The 20779-nt window shown below is 51.5% G+C and overlaps 1 protein-coding gene across 1 annotated transcript in view; it reads left to right on the top strand.

Moving 5' to 3' along the window:
* Positions 1-20779, top strand: part of RPH3AL (rabphilin 3A like (without C2 domains)) — a 148272-nt gene that overhangs the window by 79231 nt on the left and 48262 nt on the right. The window contains 1 exon segment of the mRNA XM_023244657.2: positions 13651-13737. Within this exon segment, the coding sequence (XP_023100425.2) occupies positions 13651-13737 (87 nt within the window).

The following is a 20779-nucleotide window of genomic DNA, read 5'->3' as shown; positions in this document are numbered from 1 at the left end:
TCTCTCGGGCCCTTCCAGCAGTTTCCTCCTGTGAAGCCCAGGCTTAGTCAGCCCTTGTCGTGTTGCCACCCCAGAACCTGGTCCCCAGGGGCTGTGCTGGCCTCACAGATCAGGGAGCGGCAGCCGAGAGCTAAACCTCATTTCTCAAGCCTCCCGAATGTAGTTCGGCTTGTTGCTTTAAAGCCGTCATCAGTTTCTCTCCCGGTCTGCTTTGGCTCAGACTATGATTGCATCCGTGTCCTCTTAGCAGGGGGAAGCCAGTGTGGGGGTTGGCATGTGCTTCTGAGAGCCCCTCTGCCTCTGATGTTTCTCTGATGCCATACGCCCCTCACAGCAAGCCCCCCACCCCCGCCAGAAGTAGGTACGCAAAAGACAGTGATTATACCCATTTTCCAGATAGACAAATAGGCCAAGAGAGAGCTGCTCTCGCTGCTTGGTTCAGAACTTTGCCCACATATCCTGTGGGAAGTAGAGAGAGCTAAAGACATGTAGGAGACCCCCAAAGGAAGGTGCTGCCTGGTGCCAGCTTGCCAATGGGGTACCAAGGGTATTGACTAAGTGTGTAGCCCTTAGAGTGGGCCATCCATAGTAGGGTGTAGCACCCATCCCCAGACCCGCCCCCCCCCCGAAGCATACCCATCGCAGAGTGAGCCTGAGGCCTCAACCTGCTTTGTCACACCTCTGAGGTATCTGGGTGGCAGGACGTATGTAGGGGGTCTGCCGGGGGTATGGACCAGAGTCACTGTGAGGTCAGCTCCTCATCGAGTGGGTGAAAGCTTCTGCAGGTTTGGGTTGGGGTGTTGGGGACCCTGGCCAGGCCTCTTCCCCAAGGACACACGTCCAGCAGCCCCGTGGGCCCCTTGCCATCCGAGCTCAGTGGCTCTTTGGCCCGGGTCTGGTCAGCGTAGCTTTGAGAGAACGCTGGCAGCAGGAAGCCGTGTTGGCAAATCTGTTCGGCGGCTGTTACCAGGAACAGTAATTTTGTGCAGCCTCTTGTCCTCTGTTGTGGTAAATAACAGATAATGACATTTCCAGGCAGTGGTGTGGCCCTCACCTCTCCGGCTGCACCCTGCAAGCTGCCACACTTCAGACGGCCTGTGATTCTTCATCGCTCTCAAATGGCCTCTGTTTTCCTCCTGCGACATTTCCCTCACGGCTATTTGGTATTCACTGACCTTAACTCGAGGTGGATTTAGCCAGTCCTCTGTTCCCCCACGGGGGGAGCCCAGGGCGCCTCTCGTGCTGATGGGAGCAGCTGAGGAGAGAGTGGGGAGCTGACTCTCCTCCTGTGGTTCCCATTAGGCTGGGCTTCTGAACCAAGAATCGGGCCTTTGTCACAGGGGGGCTGGGAGGCTCTGTGACTTCCCTTCCAAACCCTTCCCTCACCCTGTCATCCCACCCTCTGTGGGAGGGATGGTCTCCCAGGTTACAGATGGGCAAACTGAGCCTGGGAGGCCTTCCAGAGACCCCTTCCTTCAAGGTCCAGGAACCACATCTGCCTTGCTGAGTTTCCAGGTGCAGACAGGAGTGTGGATGGGGCCTGCCAGGGAGAGAGGCCTGAGCGCCTGGCACTACGGAGCCTCCCCACCCAGCTCCTGACGGCCTGCCCTAGCATCTCATTTGCTTTCCAGATCATGCTCTGCTTCTCTGCTCGTTCGTCTTGCTCGAGTGTGATCGGTGTGCTCCTTCCTCCCTGTGCCTTCCGTGGCTCCCTACTGCCTGCGGAATGAAGTCTCACCGCCCCCACATGATGTCCAGGGCTCTCAGTCCATTCCCTGGGCACAAGCTGCTGCCTTTAGCAGCATAAATGAAATACCCAGGGATAGGGCCTGACTCCACCTGGCCCAGACCCGTGGCCACTCTCCTTGGCGCTCTGTTCCTGCGCATCACCAGGGCCCCTCCTTGATCGTTAGTGCTGCTGTTCCTTGAAGCCCTAGGATGTTTGTCTAGTCTACTGTATTTTTCAAGTAAAAAAAAAAAAAAATCAGTCCCAATAACAGGTATTTTTTGGCTTCAAAGATATTTGCTGTGTCCCAGGCACTGGAGGGAGAGGGTATTTTCACACAAACTGACCTTTAAGATAATCCCGTAAAGTCAGAGAAGGCAGTGCAGACCCCAGGGACAGGTGGGGCTCCTGAGGGGCTGAAATGTGCCATGCTGAGTTAGTGGGGGCAGGGCTGGGGGATGGGTGGGGTCTCCCGACTTTAGCCAGGAGGCAGTTGGTGCTGACTTGGCTTCTGGCGGACCCCCACCAGCCTTCCCCAGCCTCCCCGAGCCTTCCCTGCTTCCTACCCTGGTCTCTTTGGCTGAGCAACGAGTTTGTTGGACGGCTGGCGGTTGCATCCAGCTTCGGGCCCCATGGCAGTGCTCCGGGTCATCTTGTGCCTTCCCCAGGTACTGGCCTCAGTGGCAGCCTTTTCCCCTACCCTGCTCTCCCTTTCCACCAGCTCCATCACTGAGAATCCAGGTGTTCAAGTCCCCTTCAGATTGAACAAACATTTATTGAGCACGTAGGGCACAGTCCGGGTTCTGGAGCTCCCACAGGGAACGAGGCAGGCAAAGCCTCAGCCCTCCTGAAGCACCTTCCAGGGGTGGTGAAATCGACAGTAGACAGCACACAGATCAATATGGGAAGTTCGCTGGTCTGTGAGACCTCTCCACTCCCCTTGAGTTCCCAAGTTCCAGCCCTCCCCCTTCTGTAGGTTGCCTGGCCTTCCTCCCCAGCCTTGGTCCTGTGTATCAAGTACCTCTGGGCAGCTCTTCCAAGGGAGTCCGCTCACACTGCAAAGATCAGCGTGTCCAAAGCCAGTTACCTCCCCCCCCCCCCCCGCCCCTCACCACGCCCCGTTAACGTCACCACTGCCCATCAGCAGCCTCAGAGTGACCCTGGAGCCCTTCCTTGCCTCACCTCCCTTATCCAGCTAGGAGCCAGAATTCCATAGTCATCCGGGAATGGTCTGGAAAAAGAACCTTTGCTGAGACTTCAGAGGACCGATGGACCAGGAAGGTGACTGAACCATTCGGTAGAGGTACTTTTTCTGAAACCCAGATCTGATCTGTCCCCTCTTTGAAAGCAGTGGCATCCCAGCCTTGGGGCACACTGTGCTTGTCATTCAGGCCCTCCCTCCTTTCCCGGCCAACTTCATTCATGCCAGCTACCTGCTGAAGTTGGGCATTTGAATGGGAACGAGGTCCTTTTTCTCCAAGGACTCATGGTCGGAGGAGGGGGGCACAATCACGGGAGAGACAATTTCAGTATGATGCAGTCATCAGTCTAGAAATGTCAGCTCATTGTGCACAGGAGGCAGTAGCTAGTGCTCCCCTCGGGGGTAAATCCAGGAAGGAGCCTTGAGGGAGGAGACGGTTGCATTGTGCCTGAAGGATGCACAGAAGTTCTCTAGGCACAAAGGGAGCCTGGGAAAAAGCATGGAGGCGTGGAAGTATCCAGGGTGTTAGGAGCAGACACTGAGGCATGGGGGTGGGCTTGGAGGAGCTGGAGGGTTAGGTGGGGGCCGAGGAGCGGGGTTGTCAGGTGTATGTGCGGGTGTTTTCTTTTCTTTCTCCCCTCACCTGGAAGCGTCGCTGTGCGGGCATCCTGGTCCGGGACCTGGTCGTAGCAGGGCCTTGGGAAGTGCTTGCTGAATGCTCCTGGCCTGTAGTTAACATTGCTGCCCACCAGATTCTAGGGAAAGGGCTGGTGGAGGCTTAGCAGGAGCCTCTTGCCTCGCCTTCCCATGGAGATTTCAAGCCTTCTGCAAGCAGGGCTGTGACTTCAGCATCTTTGGGGTCAGGCCCACACTGGTCACGTGCCCTGGAACCACAGAGTTTCCGAGCTAGGATCTGTGGGGCAGACCTGGCCAAGGGCTCCTAGCGTGGCCAGTGCTGATCACCGCGGGTACCCTCCTGTAAGGTGTGGCTTTGTGGCAGCCCCCAAGGAGCCAAGCCTATTTGCAGCCATTAGTTCAGGGGCTGCTGAGAGGCGCAGGGCATTTTCAAGGTGCTGGAGGTGAGGACAAAAAGGAAAAAAAAAAAGGTCCAGTCTCTTCCTCATCCAGGTTCCTTTAACAGAACCCGAGCCAAATTTCTACCAGGTGGCAGGCATGCCCCCCAGTCAGAAACTGTCTGTGAGAGGCCTGGGCCCAGGACTTCTGGGCAGCAGAGGTGGATTCTGCAGCCGTGGCTGGGCCGAGGGAGGCCGGGACTGGCTTTGGGACTTCCAGTTCCTCGTGTTTGTTCCTGGCATGGATGCTGCGTATCTCAGAAAGTGAGCAGCCGTTCGTTTCCAGGCCACCGTTGTTCATAGGACCACTCTGTCCGCTTGCTCTTTCCCGGTGACGTCCGTTCCCTGGGCCCTGTAAGTAGGGGGTCGCAGAGGGCACGGGCGAGCGGTGGGGCTGGGAGCAGGACCCCAGTCCAGACTGAGACAAGTGTGTGACCCCAGACCAGTTACCTAAGCCGTCCGCCCCACTCCCGTCATCGTTAAATGAATAATCCAGGTAAAGCACTCATGCCGTGCCCAGCATGCAGTGCGTATTATATAAGCTCTTGCTTTTATTATGACGGACCTGGGTCCGTACCCTGGCTTTGCCACTTCCTTGTAGCATCAACCTGGCCGAGCTACCCAACATCTCTGGGCCCTCGATTCCTCATGCATGACATTCAGATCATAAAACCACCCTCACAGGACTGTGTTGAACGTAAACGAGATTGAATGTGATAACGATAATGCGTGTTGAGCACCGAGCATGGAGCCAGGCATGGAATAAAGTGCCCAATAAATGGTGGCCATTATCGTTATTATGAGTCGTAATTCTAAGTAACCACGCAGCAGGGAGCAAGTTGGATGTAAGTCGGCTCCCTCTACCACCTGGGCCTTTCCCTGCCCTGACTCCCTCCTGACAGAGGGGAGCTGGAGGCTGCAGGCCACCGTGTGACATGGCAGTCCTGAGAGACCCTTGGCCAGAGCCCCTTCCCTCCCGGGGATTCAGGTGGAGCACAGTGGACCCGTGGCTCGGAGCCTGGGGGACAAGATACGCTCAGGCACGGCTCAGGCACCGTCAGTTCCGGGAACCCAGGCTGGCAAGCAGGGCTCAGAAGCAAGGAGGTCTTCCCCTAGGCCGGAAGGAGCGAATGAGGGCTCAGGGATTCAAGTTGCAGGACTCGTCAGAGCCAGGCAGCAGGGAGCAGGCTGTGTTCAGAGCTCACGAAAAGCTTGATGGTAGAACTCCATCGACCATACGTATCCTCCTTTTCCCTCGGGAGGTTGGCTCAGTGCCGAGCGAGCTCTGAGGTGCACACCAGGCCCTGGGGATTTTCGGAGGGCTGTGTTCAAGGACCCTGACAAAACCGCTCTCAGAGGAGTGGAGTTCTTACGCGCGCTGCTTCCCACGTTTGTCTGGAAAAGAGATACAAATTGGGCACTCCGTCTGGGGCCTGAGAGGTGATGCTGAGGATAAGCAGGACCAGGAAGAGTTAGCGGGGATGAGGGGCAGGTGGGGCAGCATCTGGGCCCTCGCAGCCGGCCTGGCAGCTTCATCTTGCCCGAAGTAGCCCATTCCCCCATCAGACGCGCTCTGTGGGGCACGGGCACAGAGATGATCCCGAGCCACGTCCGAGCATGATGTCTTATCATGTGCTTGTGAGTGTTAATAATCCATAGCTTTCTCTGGTGTTTTCTTCAACCCCCGCTCTCCACTCAGCGCTCCACGCTGTCTGGCTGGAGTGAGGTGTTTTGGAAGCTAGTCCTGAAACTTGCGGTGCTTCCTTTTAGCTGGGGGCCGGGGGTCAGTGGCTCATCTGGTGGGGGTGGGCCTGCCCAAAGCCGGCCGTGCAGCCTTCCGGAAGCCTGTGTGAAGAGCAGAGACCCGGCCCTGCGTGGTCACGAGCCTGCTACCCACAGCCGGCCTGGAGACTGCTGGTGTTTCCCTGGCCCGGCATTAGGGTGGGAAGCACAGAGAAAGCTGCCTTCCTTCTGAAAATTTTCTCCAGTCGCTTCCTGGCTTCTGTGTCAGACAGAGCAGCAGATGGCTGGCATTCTTAAGGCTGCACGTCTTTGGGCCCAGTGACTCGGGATTTGCAGGCAGTCAGGGCTAAGGTCAGTGTGCCCTCAGCCCCACCGGCTCCCAGGCCGTGTCCTGGTGGGCAGGAAGGAGGTGGCGCCCGGCAATGGCCTCTCCTACTTGAGGTTTGACCTAGTCTGTAACTCTGGAGGAGGGACGAGCTCTGCCGTCACTGGGGGTTGGGGGTGAGGTAGGGGATAAGTGTCTGGGCAGCCACTTAGGGCTCATATAGCATGGGGTTCATATCCCAGCTCCCTGCAATCAAGTTACTTAACCTCAAGCCTCAGATCTCTCGTGTATGGAACAGGGACAATAACATCCACCTCCTAGGTTGTTACGCAAATTAATAAGATTCTACGTAAGACATCTAGCTTGGTGCCTGGTGTGGCATGAGTGCTCAGTAAAGCGTGTAAGTATTTATAATATGTACATCAGTATCTAAGCTATTTAAAGTCATCTGGCAGCAGGACCTGGGTTCCAGATACTGAATCCATGGCAACAAGGCCGTTTCTAGCCCCTGTACTCCTGGCCCATGGGGGCTGCTGATGCACCTCCAAACCTGGCCAATGATGTCTCTGGGGTTTAGCAGAGCTGAGCCTATAATCAGTCACTCAGTGACTGAGTGACACCATCTGGGAGAGGCTGGGGGACAAGGCTGACCATCTACAGTTGAGCCGTAGTCAACCAAAAAGCCCTGTCTCCTGCCTATTTGTACATGTGCTTTTGGCTTCTTGAATCCGTCCTGACCCACAAAATAGAGATCTGGTCAAAAAACGAACTTGGGGCTAGTGATTTCCCTAAGCATTTAGCACAGGCTTCCTTTAAATAGGAGCTCTGCTTATCCATTTAAAATAGATTTTGACTTAGCACAATTTGATTTACATTTTGGGCGCTATCGTTCCATATATTTTTCTGTGCATATATTGGCTTCTAAACACACGTAGGCACTTATACATATTTATATGGCAGAGCATCACACTATGCATGCTGTTTATAACATGCTTTTTAAATTTAACTTCTTGTGAATGTTGTTCCATTTCAGTACAAATAACAGCTTCGCTGTGATTGTCTTCGCTTCTTCTGGTTTGCATTGTCAGCATTTTTATCGCTATAGCTTTCCGCAGAACACAAGCAGATCGCTCCTTGTTGCAGACTGGGGCTCTAGCCCCGGGAGCACGTTGTGTGGTGAGGGGCACACTTGCGGGCTTTCCTCTTTGCGTTGCTTCGTGCAGGTGCTACAGTCTTTCGTGCGGAACCTCTCCTGCCCCTGCTCCCCGGGGTTAGCTCGGCCGCTCCGTGAGTATCACGGCAGTGTGGGTCCTGATGGGGGCGGCTTCACCTCCAAACCACCTTCAGATGATGATTGGAGCTGTCCAGAAGGTCCTTTTCCAGATGAGTTTTACCAGTTCGTAAACTCCTCGGTTCAGGGGGACACTCACTGACTCATTGAGGACAAAGGGTCCTGCCGTGTTCGTCCTCTTCCTCCCTAGAACAGAGCCTTATGCCCAGTATCGAACGTTTGTTGAATTGAAGCACCAAATATTTTAAAGTGAACTGTCTTCGATATTCATTTCCGCAGCACAGTGTGCATTCTCTGGCTCCTTGCATGGAACATTTGGGTCCCTTTCCGCCTTTTTTTTTCCTTGACTGAGCATCACAAAAGTGGCTTTCTGTGTGACATCTGATCATACCACAAAGCCCTCAGGACCCGTCGTGGGGAGTGTAGCTGTTTCCCACTTGGCGGATGCCCCCAGACCTCTGTTCCTGGGAAGGGTTGGAGAGCGTGCCCAACAGTGTCGTGCCCGCCCTGCGCTGGCACTGTGTCCCTCCCGTCTTCTAATTGGCAGCAGCTTGGGGACCCCCAAGAAGCACGGGTTCTGCCTGAAAGGGGTCGGGGGTTCACAGTGAGGATGAGAAGGCCTGACCTGGGAGTAAAGTGCTTGAGCTCTGGCTCATGTGGCCTCACAGACTTTCTTGTACTTCCTGTTTCTTGACTGCGGTGTGGGAAGGTAAAGGTTTGGATTGCAGTGTGGGGGCTCCAGGGAGTAGAAGGGGTAACCAAAGTGGCCTGGATTGTGAGGATGTCAAAGAGGGCACCTGATCAGACCTTGGAATGGGTCTGCAAACACAGGTGGCCGGCAGGATGTACCCTTGGGAAAGCAGGCGGAAGCGGTCACGTGGAGGGCAGGGTACACGTCCCTTCCCCCCATCCTTAACAAAGGACCCTCTGCGTCATTTTCTCTGTGGCCAGGCAGGCTGGATTCATGCCCCATACCCTGAGAGTGAGGCCCACCCCTCCAGCAGTCCTACCCCAGGCACTCTACCGCATGTATGGGCTCTCCCATTGCCCTGCTGGTTAGCATCACTTGGTGTGGATGGGAGCACACCCTGGCTTGTGCTGCTGTTTCCTGTCTCTGTGTCTCTTGTCTCCCCAACAGATTGGCACCTTCTAGAAAGAACTATGTCTTGTCTTCCCAATTATAATACTAAAAGTATCACCTATGTATTTGTTCATTCATTCATTCATTCCACAAATATTCATTGTGCCAGTCACTGAAAACAGGAAGGTGAACAGATGTAGACATGGCCTCTGCACTTAGGGATCTGACAGCTTAGTAGAGGAAGTGACAGTCACCACACAATTGAGGGTAAAAATCTTGACTCTGACAGCGGTAGAAACAGAGGCAAGAGCCTGTTATGGAAGCTCCAATGGGGTAAGAAGGCAGGGAAGGCTTCCTTGAAGAAGTGGTACTTTTGCTGAGGTCTGAAGGATGCATAGGTTAACAATGAGAGAGTGTGGCCAAGTGCATCCCAGACAGAGGGAGCAGCATATGCAAAGGTCCTGTGGCAGAAGAAGCAAGTAAGGACCAGGGATTAAAGGCAGGTCCTTTGGGTCTCAGAGCATGGAGAGTGAGGTGGTAAAGCCGGGGAGAGTGAACTGAGGCAGACAAGGAGAGTCCAGCCTCAACAGGCACTGCATACCACGTGAAGGCAGGCGGTCTTCATCCAGAGAACAACAGGAAGTCTTTGGAGGCTTTTAAGCTGGCAGGGACAGGAGAAATGACATGATTAGATTTGCATCTTGAAAAGATCACTCCTGCTGCTGTGCCAGGAACCAACTGGAGGCTGGCCAAAGTGGGGGTGAGGAGATCTGCCGGGAGGCCACGGTGCAGTCTGGGCAGTGAAGACAGCCACGTGTGGATCATGGCGGGGTCGGGGGGCTGGCGGGCGGTGGAGGCGAGGCAACGGCGTCCAGTGAGATGTAGCGTTCTTGGAGGTGGATTGTTTGGTGGGAATGAGGGAGAGTGAGGATCGAGGATGATTTGCATTTGGGCTTGTGTGACTGATGGGTGCTGGCACCCTTCACTGAGACAGGTGTGCAGGAAAGAACTGTGATGTTGCTGCTCTTGACCACGTGGTGTTCTAAACACTTTCATGAATCATCTCCCTCCATCTCCCAACTGTGGCAGGAATCCGCCCGGTACCACCATTTTACGGGCGAAGAAACGAGGCTCAGAGAAACTTAGAAACAAGTCCAAGGTTGCGTCTTAATGGCAGGCTGCGCCTTCTTGCCCCCACAGCCTGTGGACTGTGCCCTGAGCCACCCCGTCTGGGCTGGAATACATATTTGCAAAAGGCGGGCATGGAGGGAAAGGAGAGAGAGCAGGTGCGGCTGAAGGCCTGGAGCTTTGTTGCTTCTGCTCTGAGGCAGGCTCAGGAGCTAGGCGTGTTTTGTTTAATGCTCAGAGGTCCAAGCTGCAGGAAGCAAGGGACAGCCGAGCCCGGGAAGCTGGTGGTCGCACCCCCGGGGCAATTCCACTCAGTGGAAGCCCATCTCCAGGCCCCGAGACTGTCCCTGACATAAGGGTGCCCTATGCCTTTTGCATTGGGTTGATGTCATGGCTGGCTCACCCTCTCTGTCACTGGCTTTTTCAAACACCACCTGCCTAATTTCCCTTATTGGAACCCCAGAACAAAGACCAAGCCCATAAGGAGAAGAGGTGCATTATTTTCTTACTGATCCGAGATTTAATGGAGCAGCAATTATGTATGATTTGAACTGAAGCACGTTATCCTTTTGCTGGCCCGGATTCCCCAGCCAGAGACACTGCAGGCGCAGGGAGGTGACCGAGAGATGGCAAGAACGGACCGTGGGCTCCACCAGTGATGGCCTGTGATAGCCTGAAAACAGGCTTGTGTGTCCTGTCGTGCCACTCCTGATCGCCGCCCCCCCCCCCCGACACACACACAGCATTCCATAGGACAAGAAGCAGAGGGGACATTTGGGACGTGCAACCCATCCCTCTTCCTGCCCTCCAGACTGGTAATTGATGAACAGCCTTTGGCCCAGCCTCTGGAGGGCAACGGGCCCATGCTGCTCCTGTCCCCAGGCTGGGTGCTTCTGTGTCCACGGGTAGAAGACAACACAGCTGTTATGCCTATCCCCCGATGGCACGGATGTTCATTCAACCGGACGATAGGTCTCGAGGGCACGTGCATGCCCATCCTTCAAGGCTCACTTCAAGTCCAAGTGTTTGCTCCTAGAACCAGTGTCATGCAGCTGATAAGCAATGTGGCTGCACCCCAATCCCAGCAAAGCCTCATCCCAGGGTCACCCGTGTTGCCTTCTCTGTCTATTTGAGAGGTATCAGCCACACTCCCAGGGATATGAACCAGCTCCCTGGAGAGCCAGGACACCAGCTTGGCACCCAGGCAAGGGAGGGCATTATCCAGCTCTCCTGAGGTCTGGGAGAAGGGATGCTCACAGATCCTGATAGTCCCTAGCTAGCTGTGGGGCCTTGAGCAGTCTTGAACGCCTCTGAGCCTCAGTTTCCTTATCCTTATAATGGAGATCATAACACCCCCCTCCTTCATACTTTGTCACCAGGGTCCCAGTGCCTGGCACATGCAATAGCTCAGGAAATGGTAGCAACTGGTCTTCTATTCTCTCCTTATGCCTAGCACCTTCATCTCGTTGGGAGGGCAGAGGGTGCTTTGAGGTGAGTTGTCATCCAGCACTATAAGCATTAGGAAAATCTCACCTCTCTGAGAGGGCCACACATGTGCCATTTATACAGGATGGTGGGAATTAGCAAGGGAAGCAGCCAGCTGGCTTCAGTGCTTCCTTCCTGTCTCTTTACCTTCAGCAAGAGAGGGCCATGTTGTTGTTTTGAGGCCCACCGTCTGGGCTTATGGGGCCCCCTGTCCTAGGGATAGAAGGGTTGAGGGTGAGTACTGGGAGGGGGAGGGAAGTCTCCAGACCAGGTCAGGGACGGCAGCTCAGGGCTCCTGGGAGACAGGCTGCTGGCCCCTGGTGACACTAAGCCCCAGCCTGTTACAGATCCCAAACCCAGACCTGGTTCAGAAGTAGCTAGACCCCTTACCCCTCCAAGGGACCGTGGGCACCCAGAGGGAGAGCAGCACAGCAGTGAGCACCCCAGATGGCACTCACTGACCCCTCCCCAGTTGGACTGCACCACCAGAGAGCTCAAGCTTAGGACCTTCATAAGAGCCAGGGAGGGGCCCCAGTTGTGGCTGGGATGGACTTCCTCCCAGCCCAGACAGACAAGAGCTTGAAGCAGATTACATTTTATAATAAATAAAAGTGACGTTTCTCGTCCCTGAGCATTGAATGGTAGCAAATGTATACCCCCCACCAATGTATCACAGCTTTCCCTTTGCTGAGAGCTGGCTCCCGCCTCCCCGCGGTGCTGGGCTCAGCCACCTGACCGGGTGGTGACGACATGCTCTGGGAAGCCAAGTCGGTGACATTTTCCTCTCTGAGGAGAGTGTGTTCCTTGCTCAGTTGGCAGCCTGCGGAAAAGGCCAATCTACAGATCCAGCCTTCCCTCAGCGGCGGGAGGCAGGAGAGAGCCCCCGGCCTGCAGCAAGGACCAAGTAGCTTCCTCCTGGCAGAAAGATTGATTAGCCGGTGGGACAGTCCTCTGGAGGAGGATCCGCTGTGCTGTCGCTGAATCATACTCTGCCTGGGTTAGCTGGAGACCCGTCTCAGCCCCACGAAGTCCCCTGTGCCTCCCCGGGAATTTCTTCTGGTGTTGCCTGCCCCGGCCTGTTGCTGTGTGTTTCAGAGAAGCCAAATATATATGTAGAAGTTATACTCTTTTTTTTAAATATAATTTATTGTCAAATTGGTTTCCATACAACAGCCAGTGCTCATCCCAACAAGGGCCCTCCTCCCTGCCCATCACCCACTTTCCCCTCTCCCCCACCCTCCATCTACCCTCAGTTTGTTCTCAGTCCTTAAGAGTCTCTTATGGTTTGCCTTCCTCCCTCTCTGTAACTTTTTCCCTCTTCCCCTCCCCCATGGTCAGAGTGGCTAAAATGGGCAAACCAGGAGGCTATAGGTGCTGGTGAGGATGTGGAGAAACAGGAACCCTCTTGCACTGCTGGTGGGAATGCAAACTGGTGCAGCCTCTCTGGAAAACAGTGTGGAGGTTCCTCAAAAAATTAAAAATAGAACTGCCCTATGACCCAGCAATAGCACTGCTAGAATCTACCCAAGGGATATAGGAGTGCTGATACATAGGGACACTTGTACCCCAATGTTTATAGCAGTGCTTTCAATAGCCAAATTATGGGAAGAGCCTAAATGCCTATCAACTGGTGAATGAATAAAGAAGATGTGGTTTATATATATAATGGAATACTACTTGGCAATGAGAAAGAATGAAATCTGGCCATCTGCAGCAATGTGGATGGAACTGGAGGTTATTATGCTAAGTGAAATAAGCCAGGCAGAGAAAGACAGATACCATATGTTTTCATTCATGTGTAGCTTTTGAGAAACTTAACAGAAGTTACACTCTTAAGCAACACTATAGAAGGAAAAGCACGCAGAAACTAGCTTCTGGCCACTTCTGCGTCTGGGGAAAATTACGTAATAGCTCTAGAGTCAGACCTGAGTCCATTACTTACCTGCTGCATGAACTTGGGCAGATTTTCAAACTGCTCTGAACCCCAGGTTGCTCACCGGTGAAATGGGCCTAATACTTCCATAGTGGGGTTCCTGGAGTCATTCCGCGAACAACATGGCATAAAGCTGTCACTGGTGTTTCTCACCAGACCATCTTCTCACCTTGTCAGGCACATAGGTGAGTTTTTTGTGAGGTTGTATACAAACGCGTGTTTTCTCTGTTGACTAACATCACTTCCTGCCCACATTACCAGGTATCGACACAATCTGCTGATAAGGCCACAACGTACTCTGTTACGTTTGCCTGGATCTTCTGCTGGCATCGGGCGTTTGGGTTGTTTCCAGTTTTTTGCGGTGCAAAGTGATGCAGCTGTGAATACCAGCAAGCTTAGCTTTTTTATGTGATCCTAACAGAACGTAATGAGGGGTGGGGTGAATTTATATCATGGCGATCCGTGGCTGGGTACGTCCATTGTGCCCCAGAGCCAGCTATGGGTTTCAGATGATCTGTGCCCTTTGAGTCATGTACCCTGACGGTCTGAAGCAAACACCATCCCCTTGGAAGGTGCCAAAGTGTTCCTTGGTTCGTTTTCACAGCCCCTCAGCTGAGGAGGAAGTGGCTGAAGTATTTACATTCTCGTGTCCTCTCTCTTGTAGAAAGTGTGCACCAAATGTGGGATCGAGGCCTCCCCCGGCCAGAAGCGGCCTCTGTGGCTGTGTAAGATCTGCAGTGAGCAGAGAGAGGTAGGATGCCCAGGGCAGCAGGTGGGGGTGGGCTGGGGCGGGTCTGAGCACACTTGCATTTGGGGAAATTCATGGTTGGTCGCTGGGAGGGGCTTCCCTAGAGGCCAAGGAGGACCTACCATGGGCGGCCAGGGAGAAGGGTGGAAAGCTCGCCTGTTCCACAGTGTAGCGGTGGCATGCCTTGCCTGGGATCTGTGGTTTCAGTGGGGAGTCCCTCCCTGAGTGTAGGTACGCATAGCATTTTTGTGAGGCTCGTATTACAGTGATAGTAATGGCCGTCCTGGGTTGAATGTTTACTGTGCACCTGACACTGCGCTAAGTTCTTTATAGATAAAAGTTCGGTTCGTCCTTACACAACCCCATAGGCGGGTGCTCTTATTATCCCCTTTTGCCGATGGGGAAATGGAGACACTAGAGATTAAGTAACTTGTGGGCACAGCTGCCAGTTAGTGGGAGAGCTGGAAATCGAACACAGCCATGGTCTGCTGTGATGGGCCACCCCAAAGTCCCTTCCGGTGCTAAGTTTCTATAATTCTGGTGCTGACCCCGTTTTAGGAGAAGAAATCGAGGCTCAGTGAGCTTTCTGAGGGGGCTCAAACCATGTCTCCTAACCCCAAACCCAGGACTTTCTTCACGGTACCAGGATCAGGGTCAAGGCAGGAGGACATCGGCAGGCAGCTCCTCTCTGTGGAGGGTCACAGGACGGGGATCGTGGTAACCGAATGAGCCAGGCACAAGGGAGCACACCCCTGGTTTTCCAGATGTGGATTTATTTTTTCACTTATTTCACTTTGCAACTGATACACACTTTTTAAAAAATTTTTTATTTATTTATTAATTTATATCCAGGTTAGTTAGCATTTAGTGCAACAATGATTTCAGGAGTAGATTCCTTAATGCCCCTTCCCCATTTAGCCCATCCCCCCTCCCACACCCTCTCCAGTAACCCTCTGTTTGTTCTCCATATTTAAGAGTCTCTTATGTTTTGTCCCCCTCCCCATTTTGATATTATTTTTGCTTCCCTTCCCTTATGTTCATCTGTTTTGTCTCTTAAAGTCCTCATATGAGTGAAGTCATATGAAATTTGTCTTTCTCTGATTTCACTTAGCATAATACCCTCCAGTTCCATCCACGTAGTTGCAAATGGCAAGATTTTGTTCTTTTTGATTGACTAGTAATACTCCGGTGTGTGTGTGTGTGTGTGTGTGTGTGTGTGTGTGTGTGTGTGTGTGTGTATTTATACCACATCTCCTTTATCCATTCATCTGTCGATGGACATTTGGACTCTTTCCATACTTTGGCTGTTGTTGATGGTACTGCTGTAAACATTGGGGGGGCATGTGCCCCTTTGAAACAGCACACCTGTATCCCTTGGATAAATACCTAAGTAGTGCAGTTGCTGGGTCGTAGGGTAGTTCTAGTTTTAATTTTTTGAGGCACCCTCCGTACTGTTTTCCAGAGTGGCTGCACCAGCTTGCATTCCCACCAGCAGTGCAAAAGAGAGCCTCTCTCTCCACATCCTGGCCAACATCTGTTGTTGCCTGAGTTGTTATTGTGAGCCATCCTGACAGGTGTGAGGTGGTATCTCATTGTGGTTTTGATTTGTATTTCCCTGATGATGAGTGATGTGGAGCATGTTTTCATGTGTCAGTTGGCCATCTGGATGTCTTCTTTGGAGAAGTGTCTATTCATGTCTTTTGCCCATTTCTTCACTGGATTATTTGTTTCTTGGGTGTTGAGTTCGATAATGATACACACTTTCAATCTATGGATCCATAAAACATCTTCAGTTATGGGGAATTTTCAGCCATGCTGTCCTTGAACGTTGCTATCCTGCTAGTCCGTGTCTTCTCTTCTGGAGGTCCTGTGGGACACATTATAGAGCCTCAGTCATCCTCCAGTAGCTCCCAACTACTCTTTCCTGTTTTTTTTCTTTATCTTTCAGGCATACTTTCTGGGTAGAGTCTTTAGTACTGCCTTCCATTTCACTAAATCTTTGAGACTGTCTCCCAACTGTTGGTTTTGTTAGTTGTCTTCCCTAATGTCCGCTTTCCTCAGGCGTCTTGGCATCTGGGTTTGTACGCTCGTCTTGAGTGGGAGTCCATTTCTCCCCCTGCCCCCACCTGCACCCAGCTGAGATTCTGTTTCCTCCACAGGTCCTGGGTCCCCCCCCACCCCAGTGCAGAGCCAGATGTCCTGGGTTAGCGATGAGCTGTGTGACCCCAGTGATGATGGGATTATGTCCAGAGCTGATCATTACTGCCATGGGCAGCGTGGCCAGGCCCTGACTGTGTGTGTGCTACTTCCAGCTTCCCTCAGTGTTCACATTCTTAGTCTTGGACAAGGGGACAGTCTCCACTTTTTTCAGCCTCCTTTCCCAGGCGGGAAGTCCCTTCACCAACCCCCATCTTCAGTGACTCTGACTTTAGTGCCCCACCTCTTCCTGTACCCTGGAAGGCTAAGCTCCCAGCTGCCTCCACCTGCTTCTGGACCCAGAGCTCAGCAGGCTGTGCCTTCAGCCCCTCAAAATAGTAACTATTTGGAGTTTCTGATCCATTGAGATATACATATCAATATCATATATATATATATATATATATATATATATATATATATATTCAGAAACTCCAAATATATATACATATATGTTTTGTATATAATGTATACATATACATATGTATACATAATGTTTTATAAACATTTAAAAAATTTTTTAATATTTATTTTTGAGAGAGAGAGAGAGAGACAGAGTACGAGCAGGGGAGGAACAGAGAGAGAGGGAGACACAGAATCCAAAGCAGGCTCCAGGCTCCAAGCTGTCAGCACAGAGCCTGACGTGGGGCCTGATGTGGGGACTGCAAGTTCATGACCTGAGCTGAAGTCAGACGCTTAACTGACTGAGCCACCCAGGCACCCCTAAACATTTTGTAATATTTATTTTATTTATTTATTTTTTTAATTTATTTTTGGGACAGAGAGAGACAGAGCATGAACGGGGGAGGGGCAGAGAGAGAGGGAGACACAGAATCCGAAACAGGCTCCAGGCTCTGAGCCATCAGCCCAGAGCCCGACGCGGGGCTCGAACTCACGGACCGCGAGATCGTGACCTGGCTGAAGTCAGACGCTTAACCGACTGCGCCACCCAGGCGCCCCAATTGTAATATTTATTTTTGAGAGAGAAAGAGAGAGAGAGAGATAGCATGAGCAGGGGAGGGGCAGAAAGAGAGAGGGACAGAGGATCTGAAGCAGGCTCTGTGCTGACAGATGTGAGCCCGATGTGGGTCTTGAACTCAGAAGCCATGAGAGCATGGCCTGAGCTGAGGTTGGATGCTTAACCGACTGAGCCACCCAGGCGCCCCCATATATATTTTATTTTTAAATATGGGTAAGTTTACGTTTTGTTTTTAGAATAATGTCATCGGTCACTGCTGTGTTTTAGAACAGGGAAGATAGGGGCGCCTGGGTGGCTCAGTCGGTTGAGCGGCCGACTTCGGCTCAGGTCACGATCTCATGGTCCGTGAGTTCGAGCCCCATGTCGGGCTCTGTGCTGAGAGCTCAGAGCCTGGAGCCTGTTTCGGATTCTGTGTCTCCCTCTCTCTGACCCTCCCCCATTCATGCTCTGTCTCTCTCTGTCTCAAAAATAAATAAATGTTAAAAAAAATTAAAAAAAAAAACAAAGAACAGGGAAGATACTCAAAGTATGAGCTAACATTCTGTCTTGTCTGGAGGGCCCTGATTTCTCACCCTGAAATGGAGATGATACCACCTGTTGCCTAGAGGTGCTGTGGGAATTCAGCAAGGTCATTAAAGTATGCAAAGTGCACAAGATGTCTGGCTTAGAATAGGTACTTCATTATATCAGAGGCCTCTCTCTCACCCAGCCAGAAATTCTCCCTTTGAACCCGAAGTCCTTCAGGTGTCTTCAGAGTTCCCTTTTAAGATGCAGAAATCCACTGCTGAGAGAGAGAGAGAGAGAGAGAGAGAGAGAGAGAGAGAGAGAAATTCCTGCTAAGTGTCTGGTGGCAGATTCTTAGGATGAAATGGCGGTCAGCCGTGGGAGGACAGAGAGGAAGGAGCTGTCAGGGAAAAGGAGGTGGAAGACGAATTTAGCAAACGTAATGATTTAGCCGGACGCTCCGGAGGCAGCTGCCCCTGCCCAGCCCCCCGCAGGTCACCCTCACACTCCCTAACCATCCTGAGCTGCCACGTGCGGGGCCCTCCACTGGCCCGTCCTAATCTCCAGAGCGCTCTGGTGCCCAGAAAAGTCTGAAATAGCTTAGGATGAATTTTCTTATCTCTTCTAAGGCAAAGAATATGAGGCTGTGCATTATGCTATCAGTTTGTCCTTGAATTTCTAGAGGCCGGTAGAACTTAGTGAGAGGAGGCCACATTCCCGGGGCACCTGGGTGGCTCAGTCGGTTGAGCATCCGGCTTCGGCTCAAGTCATGATCTCGTGGTTCGTGGGTTCAAGCCCTGCGCTGGGCTCTGTGTTGACGGCTCGGAGCCTGGAGCCTGCTTCAGATTCTGTCTCCCTCTCTCTCTCCGCCCCTCCCCTGCTCACGCTCTGTCTCTCTGTCTCTCTCTCAAAAATGAATAAGAAATACTAAAAAAAAAAAGTCCACATTCCCTCTAGGCCCACTGTGGACATTTGGGAGGCGCGGACCGGCCGTGAAAGCGCACATGTGGGTGCATCGGGGTGCCAGTGTGTACCATACCCAGGTGCTACATTTTCCTGCCTGTTTTTGGGGTGCGAGAGTGACAGGGTAATTGGTTTCCTCATACCTTTTTGTCTTAGAAAAATTATCTAATCACAACAAAGAGATAGTTAAATAGAAAGAGCATTTAAAATGTCATTTTAAGTGACACAGAGAGCTGGTTCAGAGTCTGTGATAAAAATCAGGAGTTCTGTCCTGCAGCAAAGCCACATCCTGATGGAAGCACTTGAATTTTCTGACGGAAACTTTCATACCGCTGTGCCCTAACACTCCCATCTTTCTTTCCTTTTGACACTTCCCTTCTGTCCTCTCTGGCTGTAATTGTAAGTATTTTCTCTGGAGTGAGCGGGACGCTGGTTCTGTGTCCCTGGGGCTCTCGGGCTGGTGTCACTGCCTGATTTGCGCACTTCAGCGGTACGGCAGTGTGAGCTTCAGCCCTTAGCCTAACGCATTTATTCATCCGAGCATTCAACACACATCTATTGAGCATCTTCTCGTGGGACAGGGAGACCACAAACACAGCAAAGTGAATTCTGCCGTGTCACAGATGGTGAAAACGTGCTCAGGGTGAAGGGGAGGGGGCTGCAAACATTGGGGGCAGCTGCCATTTTGTATGGGGGTCAGGGAAGGGCTCACTGATGAAATGACACTTGAGCAGAGGTCTGACGCACGCTATATGGATATGTGATTGGAAAGCACTCCACGAGGAGGGTACAGTGACTGCAAAGGCTTGAGGAACAGCAAGGAGACCAGTGTGACTGGCTTTAGCCAGAGTTGGAAGAGGAGCTCAGAGACATGGCAGAGGGTTACACCATGTTGGCCCTTGTGGACTCTTGTAAGGACTTCGGCTTTTACCCTGAGTGAAATGCAGAGCCCCTGGGGGGTCTTGAGTAGTGGAGAGACAGGACCTGAATACTCTCCCTCTTTTTAAAGGCTGCTCTGGCTGTTGTTTTGAGAATGGTGCACTATAATGTCCGCATCAGGGTGATGGCATTTCAGCTCTCGCATTTAACGTTACCCAGATATTTAAGTCCTTAACTGTTGTTACTCTTAGAAGTTTTCATTTTTTAATTTTTTTTAAGGTTTATTTATTTACTTTGAGAGGGAACAGGAGTGAGCAGGAGCATGGGAGGGGCAGAGAGAGAGAATCCCAAGGAGGCTCCGCGCTGTCAGCACAGAGCCCAACGCGGGGCTCGAACCCACAAACTGCAAGCTCATGACCTGAGCTGAAAGCAAGAGTTGGATCGCTTAACCAAATGAACCACCCAGGTGCCCCGAAGTTTTCATTTTTTTTTAAACGTTACATACATTTTACTCTTTTCTGATTATGAAATCACTATGGATCGTTGACATTTACAGTGTTATCAAAAAGCATAAAGAAATACATACACCCCAGAATCCATAATCTTGTCATCCAAAAACAATCACTGCTAACATTTGACATGTTTTCTTCTGATCTTTCTTCTTTATATTGTTAACCTACATTTCAACATTAACGTATAGTAAGTCGTTTTCAGCATAATCGATAACTACTTATAAACATTCTGTCATATGGCTACTTCTAATTTAGGATGTCTAAGTTATTTCCTTTTTTTCCTTCTTATTAACCACAGAATATCTGTGCATAACTCTTTGCCTACATTTAAAATTATATCCTCAGGTGGGGCACCTGGGTGGCTCAGTTGGTTAAGCATCCGACTTCAACTCAGGTCATGATCTCGCAGTTTGTGAGTTCGAGCCCCGCGTCGAGATCTGTGCTGACAGCTTAGAGCCTGGCCTGCTTCAGATCCTGTGACTCCCCTCTGTCTCTGTCCCTCCCCTGCTCACACTCTGTCTCGGTCTCTCAAAAAATAAATAAATGTTAAAAAGGTTTTTTTTTTTTTAAATTATATTCTCAGAATGGATTCTTGGAAGAGAAGAATAAACACCAGCATTTATATTCCCTCTTATACACTTTTGAGTTACCACTTTTGATTTATCTCATTAGCTTGTGTGTAATTTTAGGTCATCTTAAATATGGGCCCATGGATGGTATGCTTTCGGAATCTTTTGTTATCCAATAATAGCTCCTGCCTTTATACCATAGAGACAACTTCACTGGTAATAGGACTGATCATACTCTTTCCCATTCACAGTTCTGTGAGTTTGCCCTGTTGTCTGCCAACCACATATGAAAAGAATCACCATGAGGGAGGGTCAGCAAAGGTAACAACTAGGGTTGGTGTCCAGGGAACTAGAGATAATAGAGAAGCTAAAAGAGATATAAATATGGGGTTTTTTTTTCATTAGTTAAGTAAAAGAGATAAGAGAAAGATCAGAAACCAAAT

The sequence above is a fragment of the Felis catus genome, chromosome E1 (assembly GCF_018350175.1).
Source record: "Felis catus isolate Fca126 chromosome E1, F.catus_Fca126_mat1.0, whole genome shotgun sequence".
Taxonomy (NCBI): domain Eukaryota; kingdom Metazoa; phylum Chordata; class Mammalia; order Carnivora; family Felidae; genus Felis; species Felis catus.
The sequence above is the reverse complement of the archived record's forward strand: the minus strand, read 5'-3'. Positions and strand labels throughout refer to the sequence as shown.